General features: G+C 40.0%; 1 protein-coding gene across 1 annotated transcript in view; it reads left to right on the top strand.

Moving 5' to 3' along the window:
• The window catches only part of pcdh11 (protocadherin 11), a 210819-nt gene that overhangs the window by 129379 nt on the left and 64707 nt on the right, over nt 1-16733 (top strand). Inside the window, exon 5 of the mRNA XM_072663060.1 lies at nt 1537-1741. Coding sequence (XP_072519161.1) covers nt 1537-1741 — 205 coding nt within the window. The remainder of the gene's footprint in view (nt 1-1536; nt 1742-16733) is intronic.

The following is a 16733-nucleotide window of genomic DNA, read 5'->3' as shown; positions in this document are numbered from 1 at the left end:
TCCGTTTCGTATTGTACAGGATAACCAGCAGCCTGAAGTACATGAACATGGGAAGATCACTAATGGAAAGCTAATCAGTCTTTGCTGTTCTTGCTAAATGTTGTTAACAGTTGTTTGCATGCAAAATTCCAACAGTGCACACAGAGCCCGATTCATTCAAGTGCGCTGCCAGATTTACCATGATAGGTGAAATAGCATAGTGGTGACATGTTGCTTGTTCATACTGTAAATGAACATTAATGGAGCAAAAAGGGTGCTGTTGTAATTCAAATAAATATTAATTTACCAAAAAAATTGGATGTTTTTTAAATAAATACTGAACTATAAAACAATGGATAATTTAAGACAAATTTATATTAAATCACAAAAAAGTAATGAGTTTGTAATTTAAATTAGCATATTGTAATTCAAATAAATACTAACTTAAAAAAAAGTAGCAGTACTATATTTCAGATTAATACAAAATTACTTTCTTACAATTAATTTATTACAAATACATCCTAAATTATAAAATAAAGTGCTACCTTTGCTGTTCATTGCCCTCATTTACCACACTGTCAGGCAAAATCAAATCCACCAGAATGATTCTGATGGCAAATGTTTTGGTAAGAATCTAATGTGGATTTAATTAGCATTTTTATCATGTTTTCAAACATGTTTGGTGTTACAGACAAGTCTTGAAGCACATACACATACGTACCTGCTTAGCAAATGTATTTCAAAGACTAATTTTGATCTGCTATTGAAATGAACGCAGGAGAGTGCACTAAAACACAAACGACTTTGAACAAGGTACAGCCAGTTAGATAAAGCTATTCACTGAGGAGAGATCATTCTGTCAGAATTTAACAACAAATGAAGTTCAGTATATCTACGTAGTTTGTACTGAGCACTGAAACAGACTCTATATCTGGTACCTCTGCTTTTACTTTCACTTTCTTTATGGTTTTTGATACACTTTGGAAAAACATTGTATATTAAGTGTACTTCTCTTTGTTTTATTGGCTCAGATTTTTTGTTTTTTATTTTTGCAGCCAAAAAGGCCAATAATGTTAATATTCATGAGCTCATTAATATGTCAATTGTGATTGGCTATTACAAAGGTCATGTCTAAAAATAGCTATGGCCCATGCAACAAAAAAAGAAAAAAATTTTCTTCAACACATTCAGCCGAAGGTCCTGAGCAGCACCTTCCAAAAAATGATTCCTAGTAGGGTTACCCAATGACTCATTTACTATTCTTTAGAAAACAATTCAATATATTGTGAATTGTCCCATTCCACCATTTGACTGCTTTGGTATGAGAGCACAAGAACCTGTTTAAACAGGACTGGAATACACTATTCAAAAGTTTTGTTCTGTTATTGTTGTTTTTGCATCAAACTTTTTACTTTGACCAAAAGAAATGCCACTTGATTATAACCCATCCACATTCAATGCAGTAGCCACCTTCAGATCAGTGCACCTCCACACCATCCAGTCCACACCATTGTCTACTCCGACTGAATCCTGTTTGCGTGTGTTTGTGTTTTTTAGCAGACACAACGACGCGTGACCTTTCACCTCCCGGATGGTTCTCAGGAGAGTTGCAGTGCCACTGCTGGTCTGCAGGGGGAGCAGGAGGCTGGCAGCAGCAGCACCACCCAGCCCCTGCCTCTAGGCTTCCCTCAGGACGAGTACTACGAGCAGACCTCGCCCAATAGTCGCACTGAGGGCGACGGCAATTCTGACCCTGAGTCCAGTGAGTGTTGACCATCGTCCGTTCCCAGTACACACACACACACAAATGCACAGATGGGAAGAGAAAGCTGGTTGGAGGATTCCCGATACAAATAAATCACTGTGATCCAACACAGCACCATACTGTCATTTTAGTCGCTGGGGTGGTACCCTGTTCCGAAAGTCGCTAATTCTCACAGCTTGTTTTAAAACTAGGGTGACATCATGGTGATGTGGCTCTGCAAATTGATGATATTGGGGACCGAATGTTTTTTTTTGTAGAATTGCCTGTGAGTGAGTGGCACAGAGAACACAAGTGAGAGGACACAAGTTTAAGTACACTTAAGCCTACAGACTTATAGAGTTTCTCCACAGATCAACCTGCTAGCCTGCAGACTGCTAATGTTGTAGGAAGGACAGGGCTCAGCATCACACACTGTTGTTTTTTTCTGTTTGTTTAATAATTACTAGACAATAGTCACTTTGTCATGTTTTGAGCAGCAACTGTTTGCAACCAATATAACTGGAACCATAAGGAGCACCTACATTACAGCTTTTCTCATAGGTGGGGTTAAGTGTAACAGACTAAGAGGCTAGTTGTTGCAGTTGCTGTCATTAAAGTCTGTATAATCCATGTAAGATTCATGTACATCAACGCATTTCTGTCTTGTTTCAACCAGAAGCACATTCCAGCCTAAACCCATCAAAATATATTAATTAAATTAAATATGATTAGCAAAAATACCAAGCCGTGTCGAATGATGGAAATGTATTTTTGACTACAAAGTAGAAGCGGCAATATCTCTATGATATCATTTTAATTGATTTTACCTAAATGACACCTGTGGCACTTTTTTTGAATAAATCTCTGCCTAATTCATATTGGGGAGAGGAGGGGAGTGGGATGAACTTCGCTTATTGTTTACTGAAGGAGGCTTACCAGTGAGCTAAACCTAACCCTGCGGTGTGGAGGCTATACATTAGCCTGGTTGGCACTGTGATCTGTTATCTGTTATCTACTTGCTTGTTGGATTTAAAACCTTTAGGTTGGACTTAAACCTGTTTCATTACACATAACATCCGATTTGCTCTGTTTTTCTCTGCATATTCGTTAACACCACTCTCATATCTTCATTGCATATTTGTAGCACATTGTTATCATACGTTTTGCACCTATTTAGCATCACGTCCACAACTTTCTAGCAGGTGTTACTACAAATCTTGTGCCCACATCCACTTCCGATCTGCAAATGCTATTACAAATCATTCCGTCTGTCGAAAACAAACAAAAGCAAAAAACACAACTACAAATAGCAGTTTCTCTGAACACCCCTCGTAGCTAATGCCGAGCCGCTCGCAGATGACAGGCAGGCCATGTTTAGTGAACGCCGCGTGGTCCTGTGTAATAGCGCCGAGCAAATAGCGCTCGATCAGGGGGAGGGTGTTTATTTGCTCAAGTTGTTATTGCTTAATGAGGCGCACAAGAGCTGGTTAGTATTTGTGCCACTGACTGAGATACTGTATAACGGACGGCCATTAACGTGACTGACTCTGAATGTCACAGTGCTAGCTTGCTGGATCTGCTCCGCCCTCTGTAGGTTTTTTTCTTCTTTTTTTTTGTCTTGGTGATGTAAAGCCTCTGCTATCAGGGCTGGAATACGATAGGACTGTCAAAAAGCCAGTGGCGGACGCTTTGATTCCCGGGGCCGTTTCCATGCCATAATCAGGAAACAGTGGGGCTACTCTGATCAGCATAGATGTCTTCATCCTGTGCCAGCCTACACATCAATGATATGGGTAAATTACCATAGCGTCGCTCGGCTTGTCAGAGGCAACACAACTTGCTCTTTTTAAAGACAGGACAGGGGAGGAATAAATTGCCTTTGCGTACACCTGCAGATATCCTTTCAGCCTGAACCGCAAATGAGACAATAGCGTCTCTGGCTGGACCGCCAGTGCGTCTTCTCCCCCCTCTGCATTGCAGCAGAGCTCTGACAGAACCCACGGTGTCAGTACGAGGATGAATGTATTTGCGTGGCCCCCCCTGCCCGGGCCATTTCCATACACATGATCGCCAATCTTTTCTCTTAGATTAGCTGTTGTCCCACCAGCCTGCGGTCTATGATAATGACCTTTTGCTGTGCATCGCCTTGCTGCAGGCATATAATCAGGTTTCTCAGACACACTGTATAAAGCCAAAAGAGGCTGGAAAAAATGCAGCCCCGGCACTGATTTATATGCTGTAAATGCTTTCGAGCTTATTAATATTCTACAACGGTCATTTCTAACGCTCTGTATAGTCAGCGAAAGGAATGTGAGAACTGGGCTAATTGTGAAAATGGGATTTTTTTTTTTCGAGAATATGCATGCTTCCTTTTTTCCACGGTGCAAGCAGAACTGATTTCGGGTTACAAAACAGGCCAAGTATTGGAATAATACGAAAAATACCGCCAGTCACTCTTTTTTTTTTAAATCATAACCAAGCTTTTAATCACAAGAAAAAGTGAGTTCACGCCGCTGCTTTGTACACAAAATGTATCATTGATTGTATTGTCAAAGCAGCGGGTTGAGTACCCACTGCGCCTTTTAGAAACCGAACTGAGCCTCCAAACTGACACACTCATGAATAAACACGAGCAATCCAGGGCTGCTTGAAAATGAGAAAGGGGTGGAAAAAAAACCCATCACACAATTTTTATCCCGCAGATTATTTGCCATTGTGCAAGGGGGTGGGGGGGTGGGGGGGTGTACAATTGATAAAAATCTCGTCATGTATTTATAATAAGGTTTGGGTTGAGCACCAGGGCCTTTGAAACAGAGCAGCCTGACAAGTCCTTCCTTGGGACCCTCGGCGATGTGCGTGCTCAGCGAAGATGGAAGTCAACCCCCTGCTCGTTCAGCCTCCCATTTTCTCGCCCAAAAGTTCACCGATAAAACCTGACACTGCGGTTGAGAGTTCAAAAGGAGAGATAGATCCGCGCTCTGTTGACAGACTGGGAGACGAGTGCATTGGAGGCGTAGGGGAGCCTGAGACGGATTAGATATGGTTTTATCAATGAGCAGCAGGCAGCCGTGGCTGTGGCAATCGCTTATCTTGTCGTCTCAATTTGAAAAGAGTGAGAACAAGGGAGAGAGGGAAAGAGAGAGAGAGAGAGAAAGAGAGAGAGAGAGGGAAAGGATAGAAGAAACGAGAGGACCGGTAGTGGCAGAGCTTGGGAATAGGTTGTCTCGCAAGTCTGACTTCTGCCTGTCCTCAGAGAGTGTGGAGCGGTTTGTCACTCTGAGTGGCTGGGAACCACCTACTTTGACAGGAAGGGGCCATTCAACTGACATGCAATATGACCAATCACAGACCACAGACTGTTCGGTGTGAGGTGTAGCGACAGGTGAGTGTTAACACAGTGCTATGATAAAACAGGCACAAGGGTATCTGGTTACCAGCTTCTGAATGCTTTACAGAAAGCTTAAATGGCGTTTAGAGGTATGTTTTTGGAACCAGTGTTCGGTCAAAAAAAAAATTGTATCTTGTGCCGTAAGACTTATCACCCATCAGACGGATTAAAAAGGGTACACAGAAGTGCATACAGGATGTTACACAAGATGGTACACAGTCAGAAAAAAGCCTTTGCTTTGATTCATTTTTGTCCCCCAAGGAACAAACAAGGTAAATAGGCTAAATACTACCATGTTGTATATCTTAAATCGTTGTTAAATCCTAGAGAATCCAATGTATAACATCAAGAGGATATCGTGTTCTGCTAAACATCCAGCAAAGATCAAGATGAATGAGAAGACTCAAACAAATATATTCATACAAATATGAAAAAGCTCGGCTTAAAAACTGCTGATCAGACCTACCCAAGAACTGTCTGGCCATGGTCCCAATATTCTAATAAGCACTTGTGATTGACATCCTTGAAAAAGGATGTCAATCCCAGCCTCTTGAGAGTGCAGACTGAGTTAGCTTTTGCTGGCTAAGTAATTTTTGCTAGCAGGGTAACTTTTGGTTATTAGTTAGCTTTTTTGCAGGTTATTTTTGGTCATTAGATAACATCTGCTCACAGTGTAGCCTTTGCTCATAGGTTAGCTTTAACTCGCTGACACAAGCAGTACCAGAGAATTGAATCTCCCAGTTCACATGGAAAAGAGGAGAAATATGGTGAAATAAATAATTAATTTATTGGTTATTGAAACATAATTCATGCAGTATAGTTTTTAGATGTTAATCAATTGCCCAAAAGAGCAAGTTTAGCCGAATTAGAAAGAAAACATGGATTTAGGTTCCCAGGAAACTGCACATGTGCAGCCTGTAGCTGACCTGTCGAAACATCCTCACAATGTTATTGTGGTATTATAGTAAACATTAGCTTAGCTTGGAGTTCTTCTGTATTTGGAAATTTTGTCCTTTCCAACCCTCCTTCTGGAGAGCTACTTTCCTGCAGGTTACAACTCCAACCTAAATCTAACACACCCCATTCAACCAATCAAGGACTTCTGGAAGAAGTAATTAGTTGGATCAGATGATGGCGGATTAGGTTAAGACCCAAAGTCCAGGAGGAGGGTTCTAAATACTGGTCTAAAATATACATAACCATATTATACATTATGCCATATCTGCATACACTCAAAGCGTTCTTTGAGCAATGTCATAATAGAACCATTTTCAGTTTCATAAAGAACCATGTTTGCAATAGACGAGTGAGTGTGGAGGGCCTGTCCATAAAGTGAAGGTTCTTCATACTTACATGTCTCTATTGCAAGCTTAGTTCTTCCATGGCATTACTCAAAGAACCCTCCGAAGCATCTTAATTTTTAATAATCTCCTCGTTTTGGATCTGGAATGTCTTTCTAAAACATATAACAGGCATTTGTCAGATTCTTTGTTGTGCATTAAGCTAGTTAGAATGCCCTTAATGTTACGGTTCTCTTGTTAGCTGGGCTGCTGGCTTATATAGCACCTTGTCTTTGCCTGTCTCTGCCACTAGCATTTGCAGTTTTGTCAGCCATTCGAGTGCAATTCATTGATATTCCTCAGTGAATATCAGACGGTCTATGTGCCTCTGTGGGCGGCGCGACTGAGACCTGGGAAAAGGTGACGGGAAAAGGAAAGAATAAAGCAGGCCGACCTCCCGGGCTTTATGCCTCTGAGGTGGTGTGGCAAGGTCCTGTGTGTCAGCCGCTCCTGAGTAACAGCCAGGAGGAGAAGCAAGGGATATGGCCTTCTTATGACAATGAATTTCAGCACTCCTCTTTTTAAAACAGCATCTTTATTAGACCACCCGCTCTTGAAATAAAGTTCATATGACATTTATGTTGCCATTATTTACGAGGGAGGAGGCAGTTCGCTTTATGGTCTCTGTTTTTTTCTTCCCCTGCTCTGCTTCCTCAGGCTTGCTTTATCTGACTGTCAGCAGTGCTGCTTTTTTGCTCATCTCTGCCACACACCTCTTCTCCGTGCCGCTCAAATTTGCCACGGCCTCTGGCCGATTGGCTAAAAGCCTCAATTTACCATTGCAGAATTAGCATGGCTGCTGTTGTTTCTCTCCATGCTCCCTCCATCCCTCCCTCCTTGTCCTCCTCCTCCTCCTCCTCGCCTTCTCTTGCACCCAAACAGCTGGCATGCGGGGAAATGCACGTCTCAAACAATTAACGGTTTTAATTCTTAACTGTCCCTTCAGGCTCTAACCAAACCTTTGTACTTAACATCAAACAGTATAATGCATAAAAGTGCATGAGTGGTATAGCCATCGTCATGGCAACCGTGGCCGCTGTGTATTTGTTGTCGCTCTCCTCCTCCAAGGTTTTTTGCCGCTTCCCTGCTCCTATGTCATTTGCCTTGAGCACACAAACGCAGAGAAATTGGAAACGACTTTATATTGAAACAGCGGAGTGTTTTTAATATCTCCTCAAAACAGGCTACCCTGAGATATTACATCTTCCACCTAGCATGATCATGTAGTGCAGTTTCGTGAAGTTGAAGTCCTTAACTTTTGAAAGTTCGAAAGAGAGACATGCACAGCAGCGTAGAACAGTGGTTCCCGACCCTGGTCCTGCAGGAAACCCCCTACCCTGCACGTTGTAGGTCTCGTGGTCTCCTGATACAACACACTACCTGCAATTTGGGAAAGACTTGCTAATTAGCTGGATCAGGTGTGTTTGGACTAGGGTAAACACTGAAATGTGAATGTCACGAGGTTTCTACTGGACCACAGTTGTGAGCCAGGCCTCTACATCTGTCTATGGATGTACGTACATTGAGAAAACTTTCTCTTTAAGAAGAACTTTGAGAAGAACTTTAAGAAACTACACTCCCTGATCATGATAGGTAGAAAATCTAATATCTCATGGTAGTGGATGTAGAGAAACGAGCAATGTGGCTCTATATACAAGGCCCACTGTTTCCAAATAGAACTTTATTTTTAGTTCCGTCTACGAATTTAAGATTGTTACAACCTCTGAAAAATACAGCTTTACCTTTAGCCTTATTTTGTTTGGCTGGCCCCTTTCCTTTGGGGGGGATTAAGAATTCCACCTTTAATTTTTCATTTGCTGTGCTTATGGGCGATCATCAATTATTCCGTAAAACAAAAGCTCTGTGAAAAAACGGATTCAAATGAATTGCGCTAAGAGTGTTACATTCGGAGCACGGCAGCTAGTATTGCAGAGCGCAGTGAGACGAGCGCACTGTAAAGCAAATTTGGCATAATGGCGTGCTTTGTGATCAGTTTGTTTCCGTCCAAGTAAGTCAGATTAATTACATAACAGTTTTTTTTACAGGTCTCCGCTCCTGAAATACTGCAGTGTGCACTCATTTCCATCTTTAACAATCGTCTGGAGCCTTTTAAAAAAAATGTTTTGGCTGAAAAAGTTAGTTGGCATCACTTTTTCCTCAGGGTTGTGAACTGTATAATGGACGGATCTGCCCTAGGGGCCGATATAGTTCCTAAGAAAAGTTTTAAAAAATCCAATCCAAGCTACCAAATAAATAATAACAACATAATGTAGGTTTTGGAGCTGTTTTTTTTGTTGTTGTTGTTGTTTTTAACGGCCACATATGTTTTTGTGCCACTGTATTGGCCACTGTGCATAAAGCTGCTTTAGAGAGCAAGCATTTTGCATGACATGAAATAAATCACTGCACAGATTAAAGGGCAGAAAAAGTCTGCCTCATTAAACCCTCACATGGAATCCTTGATAATAATGCAGTTTGTTCTCTGGACACTTTGTAATGGGCTAACAATTCGATATTATACCCGTTCAGAGGAATTTACTCCGTGCAGGAAGTGTGCGTTTTACTGACTAAAAGCATGTGGCTAAATGCACCGGCTTGTCGTTGGTGAACTACAAGCTATCGAGAGATAAAAGATATCTTAATCTGCAGCATATGGCCTCCTGTGCCCAGCTTATGTCTCGTCTTTCTAAGATCTAAATCTGCTGGGGGAAAAAAACAAAACAAAACAAAAAAAACTCTTTTTATTCATTCTAAGAGTAATAAGATTATTGTTGATGTCCAGAGACGTTTAGGGTAAGAGTTTTATTGTACTTTTCTCTAAGTGCATGCATTGGTCATGTGTATTGTTTTCAGTAGAACGTGTAGTGAGGGATAATATGTACAAATTCTGTTTGACCTAGAATCAATCATTCACACACATAAACACATAGACACAGTTCCCTGTGTCTGTCTGTGATTAAAGCACTTATATATAATATATGATACTATTTTTGTGGAACACAGTTGTAAACGTACTAGAGCTAGGTGAAATGATTCTAATATAGACTCATTATCACATTCTTTTGTCTAGTCATGAATAATCACATTTGTCTCATAAGCTTAAATATGTCCCTAAAGAATTTTGTATTTTCCAATTCCCACCCAGCAGCACTAGGAGGTTGAAGGCTAGCATGTGCTTCCCCAAGTCACACACTGAGAAAACTTTTACCAGTTTAAAGATAAGGATTTCAACTTTAAGAAACTACACTACATGATCATGCTAGGTAGGAAATCTAATATCTCAGGGTAGTTGGATATAGAGGAACCAGCTACATGGCTCGAAAAACAAGGCCCACTGTTTACAAACAGCATAAAGATCTCTATTTCAGAGTTCTGTCTACAAATTTAAGATTGCTACAATCCCTGAAAAATAAAGCTTTAGCCTTATTTTGTCTGACTGACTCCTTTCCTTTGGGGGGATTAAGAATTCCACCTTCTTTTTTGTGGAACACAGTTGTAAACGTACTAGAGCTAGGTGAAATGATTCGAATATTGACTCTCTCATTGTTTTGTCTAGTTATTAATAATCACATTTGTCTTATCAGCTTAAATATATTTCGTATTTTACAATTCCCATCCACCAGCACTGGAAGGGTGAAGGCTAGCATGCGCTTCCCTCAAGTCACATGAAGCCAGCCAACGACATGTTTTCGAACTGCTGCTAATGCAACATCATTGGATGGGTCAATATGCTTGGAAGAGAGCACTAATTTCCAGTTCTGTTATATTAGAAATTACCCATAAGCAAAAGGATCTGAGTGGGCCAGAGCATCTCTAAAACAGCAGGTCTAGTGGGGTGTAACTGGTCTACAGTGGTCAGTACCATTTTTACCAAAAGTAGTAAAAGTGCTCCAAGGAAGAACAATCGATAAACCAGCAACAGGGTTATGGGCGCCCAAGGCTCACTTAATGCGATCCATGGAGGCCTCATCTCCCAACTTACTGGACTTAAAGAATCGGTTGCTAATGTCTTGATGTCTCGGTTCACAAGAAAGACCAACACAACTGAAGACATATGGTTTTAATATTATGGATGATTGGTGAACATACAAATGCAGTTTGCAGTTTGAGCTAGAATATTGAACTCTCTTTTGGTCTCTGTTCTCTCTTTCACGCACACTCTCGTTTGTGGTTGTCTTTGATCAGAACAGTTACTGGTCTATCACCGATAGCGAGCAGTACTAGTACGAAGCAGGACTAGTAAGTTTAGTAAGCTTTTACACGAAAGAAAAATGCTGGCACTCTCCGCAAAATACATTTCCGTTCAGACCGTCTCATTTTTTGTTCATAATTAGCATTAATGAATGTAGGGCTTAATTACACTGGGTTGTGTAAATCTCTATTGCTCACCAAATTTCTCTCTGGAAACATTTTGACACAGAATGATGGCATTTCATGAAGTTGAAATCCGTCCAACACAAAGACAATGCTAATTAGCGATGGAGTGCTATGAACACCATGGGAGCAGTCGCTCTTTACAAGGACAGAAATGGCAGTTAAGCTAATGTTAAATTACATTAATTATATCGGCCATCGTGTTGTCTTATTCCTCTGCTCGGTAGCAACAGTTCTGCTCCCAAAACAACCATCATTAATTTGGCTGTCAGTTTGGTAGCCCAGATTTCTGCAATTAAGGACTTTATAGCTCTAATATGTTGGCCAGGAACCTGTAACTTAGTTTAATTATTGTAGCGTGCGATTTGAGAGTAAATGACAGTAAAAGTGTTCAAGCCAGACAGTCATACAAGAAAGAATTACACATATTTATTTCCATGGGACACCAGTGATTATTTCAGTGTGATTTAAACCAGATCTCATTTGTTAATTTGCCTTTTTCTTTCTTTTTAGACTAAAAAAACCTAAATAAATAAATTAACAGATTTGTGCCGTAGGCAACCAGAACTTTTTCCAGCTGCTGTGCTGGGCTTGACAGCCCAACTAAATGATGTACCACCATTATTAACCCACATGCATTACAAGTTTTCTCTTCTCTCACATATCCAGTGGTTTATTATTTTTTTTTTCTATTCAACTTTGACTCTTTAGGGTGTCTGGCTGCACCAGATGGGATTGAAAAGGTTTCATCCCTACATCCATCATAGCAGCTGGGGGTTTTAGAGAAGTGCTTCTACTTTTGAGGTGATCTGGAGGGGAACCTGTGTTCTGTCTGCTTCAAATGCCATTGATAGTCTTCTTGAGGAGACAAGCTATTGATTTGGAGGGCCAAGTCAAAGCACTGAAATCTCCTTTATTGCCCTGGAAGAGACGGGAAAGTGTCATGTTAGAAAGCTTCTACAGAGTGTGTTAAGCAGAGTATGTTCTACCTGGTAGGACGCTTGAGGAACTGTGCACATAATGAGTCAGGAAGATTTTTCGGATAATGGTGGAAAAACACACCATCGCTTTGGAAATCAAAGCATTGCATCCCCATGTAGAGAAGGAAGAGAACTTTTAAGAGAAAAAATGTTAGAATGTAGGTAAATATATAAAATTTAATTTCTAATTGCCCATCCTTTATTTGTTTACTGTTTTCTTTTTTTTTTTTTTTTTTTAATTTGCAGAGTAGAGCATCCCCTATCGCATGGGGATAGGCCTTCCTGACTCCTGACTAAGTTGGGCTGTGGTGTTGGTAGGATTTGAACTCATGATCTCCCATCTATTGACAAGCAGACAGTTAGACAAGTGTGCCACTCTAGGGCTAGAGAATTACACTATATAAAAATATATTTCTGTTTAGGGCTGCATGATATGGGGAAAAACAACTGACACCTTTCTGTGATAGATTCCTGTAAGAAATTCAGCAGACCTCACCAAAAGTGATCAAACATGTCATAGTATTTATAATGCATTCCATGTATCCAAGATTTGAGTAAAATAGATGATATTTGGCAGATATGACCTGCTTCTGGTACATAGGTTTGCCTGATTGATTTTGCCTTGTGCATGCCTACATTGTGATGGCAATGCTGAAATGATTTATATATAGTGCATCCTTAATTCTAAGCCAGTTTAACATTCTGTTTATTCTTGGACACATTGTTTCACAGCTTCAGAGTGGCGCAACTGTCTAACTTCCTGCTTGTCCAAAGACAAGAGTTAAAATCCCAGCGCAGCAATTAATGCATTTAAAGTGGATATTTACTCAAATATTCACGCTTGCGTTTCATTGACATAATAAAAAAAGTCACTTAAATGGCATGGTGAACATGAATTTTGGGTTTAATCAGGTCCACATCCAGTTTAGATATTGATACTGCAATTATGAACACTGAACATATACAGATTTTGACGATGTCACTAGTTTACATCTCCATTAAACACTTCATATCTAAGACATGAACACCTCCCGTAAAGCAACACAATTTATGGTTTGTTCATTATGCATTTTGAAATAGTGATACACTGCAGACAGCTGTAGTATGCAAAATACTCCAGTATACCTAATGTGTTAACAACCAGCTCCTCTAGGTTTTTCCAACTCGAATGAATGAATCAACGGCTTGTTACCATTAGAGAAGCGCTTAAGGTTATACCGTCAAGGCGTTTTTACAGTGTACAAACACCTAATCACACAGTTTTCAGCAGAGTGCTGTAAGCATCTTGACCTGTGCTAGATGATCTAGAAGATGTGTGGGCGCTTAGGTGCATTAAAACGTTCCGACAAACGTTCAACATTTCAGTCAGAAGTAATGCAGGCAATTCTTTAACCACATTCAATAATGTGTGTTTAATATATCGGAAGGTCCATTGCTGTCGCAATATGTTGCACACGTAATGTAATCATAGTGTGGTTTGTCCACATTGTGCGGCTCTAGCCGCTACATCTGACATCAATTTGCAGACAGTCCTTGAAACCTCCAGCATTCAGCTGGCTCACAGGGCTACAGCTTTAGAAGTAAGAGAAATAACAGTGCACTGACTCAATTCAAATCAATTAAAATAAATGCACGCAGAGTTTAAAATATTTGTAACTGGCCGCAACAGCTAATATGTGCTTGCACTGAGAGAATTTCTATAAGCTCTTTATTGGTTTGGAGGAATCCCGAGATTATCTTTTTAATTAACATTTATAAAGGGGATTAAATATTTCTTTAATGAGGAACAGATAGCTTTTAGTGATAAAATATCCATCACTGCCTGAAATCTACCAGTCACTCAGAATATGCCCTTAAGGAGGTTATTTAGAGACTCCATAATCCAGGAGGAAGGTTCATAATTCAGCAGTGTAGAGGCTAAAGTAGATGAATAAAAATACACGGTACAAAGACAGATAGATGGTGGAAAGCTTTGCAGAAAGCCAAATAGACTTCCAATTGTATGTTCACAGAGCACTGAAAACAAACAAGAGAGGAATCTGAGGGGGCTTTCAAAGACTTTTACAATTAAAACAGGCATTCTGAACTTGTTAACATGTTCAGTAAATCTCACGTCTGGCTTGGGGAGGGATCAATAGCTGCCATGTTTGATTGCCTCTCTGGACAAAGTATCCTGAACTCTGTGGGAGAACTTCAAACACCCTTTGCACGAGCACTTGCTAACAACTGGTTATCAAGCCAGCGTGTCTCATTTTTCTGACAAGATTCTGAAAATCGAAATCACCTGGCCTCCAAAAGCTTCCAGATCCTGGGGAGAGAAGAAAAGGAGCACAACATTTGGGTGAAGTAAACAAAAACCTAAAGCTAATTCAGAGACTAATACGCAGGGCATAATGACTTGTGTTCTTCCATAGATCATTTAGGCTAGCTATATATTCTTATTGTGGCTAGTCTGACGCATCAGACAGAAGGTGCTGTCTGAAAAAAGAGCTTTCAGCTTTCAAGCAAATTTGCGTTCCTACCCATGCGTCATATAAACAAACAACAAAACCATCCGGCGTTCATACATTTTAAAGTAGGGTTGCAAGACCTAACGTGGCCAACTTCCATGTCTGCAAGTTGCCAGAGTTAGACAAGCTGCCAAAGCCACTTCTATTTATGAGGCTTCATCAACAAAGGGGCAATTTGATTTACCTCCATTCCAACTGGCATGCTTTCAGTAACAATATTCATGCATCATTGCCAAAGAAATATGTACAGCAGCTCATTATCAAAGCATTTAAATGCAGTGTATAAGTCTGGGATAAGGTCATCAATTTCTCATGCATTGGAATCGCCTGATGAACAGAGTCGGACTGCAGCTGCATGTAGCAGCTCCATGTTGCTCGAAAGTCTATCATCCCTCAAGAAACTTTGTTCAAAGAACTCGCCTTCTCTGCAGATGCCTGCGGAATGGAGGCAGCTGGATTGGGCATGGTGTGAGGCGTAACGATGTGTTGCCAAATCCTCTTTCTCGTCCAAACGCGGAGGGGGGAACATAGAAAGGCAATGAAAAATTGATATGCCAATGTTTTATTAAATGCCATTTGTTACAGATAGCTTTTACAGGAATTATTTTCTTTTACACGTGCTGTAATTCCAGCAGAACCTGACGCTATGGTCTGAAAGCCGCTATGAAGTGGAGCTGCAGTGTTGAATTAAGTCTGCAATTTTATTGATCAAATTAAGCGCAGACGTTAGAGATGGGCCGCATGAGTGGGGAGACGGAGCAAAAAGGGTTATAGATTAGGCTGAAAACGTCTTTTTCATATATAACCAGAAAAGGTTGGCGTGGCTCTCCCAGTTGTACCGTTGGGCAGTGCAGATAGTCTTCCTCTTTTAGGCAGAGTACAGACCGTTATGTCATATCCAGTCCATGCTGTTTAACCTCAAACTGTAAACTATTTCACTGTAAAATTACAGTACATTGCTGGCTATTGGTTGCATTACTTTCACAGTAGTTGCCTGTACACTGTTCATAGTGAATAGCAGTAAAAACCATAATGTATACTGGGACTGATATATCTGCATATATAGATGACAGCAGTGCAGCAATGTTTGTGTTAATAATGTTTGCAGGCATTTATTTATGGGAATGCAAACAAAGGACTAGATTTGGTAACCAAGTGTCAGTTTCTGCCACAGGATGGTGTGGCAGATCACCCAGCAAGTTTTACAAGGCAAACAACATGGACCAGCTGTCAGGTGGCCTTGTTGTTGATAAGAGAGAGAAAGAGAGAGAAATGTATTGGCATTAAGTTTAGGGTTATTTTTAGACTTATATACATCTGGATATGTACATGGCACATGGTATTATTATATCATTGCATATGCGTACTTAAATGTACTACATGTAAGACATTTTTTTCATTATTACATATTATATTAGTACATGTAATTACACAAACATACATATTATTCATACATGCATACATTCACACAGACATTACACATTTAATACATTATTATATATATATATATATATATATATATATATATATATATATATATGTCTGTGTGTGTATGTGTTACCTACATGTATGTAATAATAGCATGTTCCATACATAGTATATGTATACAAGTGCTCACATATTTACACAACATGCTTACATATATAATACAGACAGAGCACTACTATATATATATATATATATATATATATATATATATATATATAGGCATCATTACATATTACAAGAATATACTACTTAGTATAGTAGTACTACTTATATAGTACTTGAATTTGCATATATGTACTTTCATATACAATACACACTACTAATACGTACATACACACATACACACATACATACATACACATATCACATGTACTTTCTGTTTGGCATTGTCAGAACAAACCAAAACAGTTAAATAGTGTTTATGAATGAGTTGAAATGGAGTGCTATGTGCTAAACGGTTGCTATGTAAGCTTTTGAGTTTTTCTGACTATGCCAGGTACAGCCAGTAAGTATTCCATATAGTGACACTTTACACAATGCTTTGGTCACCTTCAAAAATGTGATGACCGTCTGCCCGCAACAGTGTCATAATGTCTATCAGTCAAAACAGCGATATGACAGTGCTATGATGTCACAAGCTGACAGTACCTGCCATCTGCTATGACAAATACAGGACCATTATGTCCTCAGGTAAACCGATAGCATGCACTCTGGGTTGTGTTGTTTTCTCTAGATCCAGAATCTGGAATCATCACCATGATCAAGTTTTGATGCCGTGTTTGTGAACTATTTCAGCTGGAGTAATTCGTTTCAGACAGCTTAAAATTATAGCTCCACCAGATGAGGGTAAAATGGCTTTGCCTTCCCAATTGCGGCCAGACCGCAGCCATTTCGGATCTGCTGTCATTTTGGACAGCCACAGCATTTTAA

Source organism: Salminus brasiliensis, chromosome 19, assembly GCF_030463535.1.
Source record: "Salminus brasiliensis chromosome 19, fSalBra1.hap2, whole genome shotgun sequence".
Lineage (NCBI taxonomy): Eukaryota > Metazoa > Chordata > Actinopteri > Characiformes > Bryconidae > Salminus > Salminus brasiliensis.
Note: the sequence above shows the minus strand (reverse complement) of the source record. Positions and strands in the feature narration are given on the sequence as shown.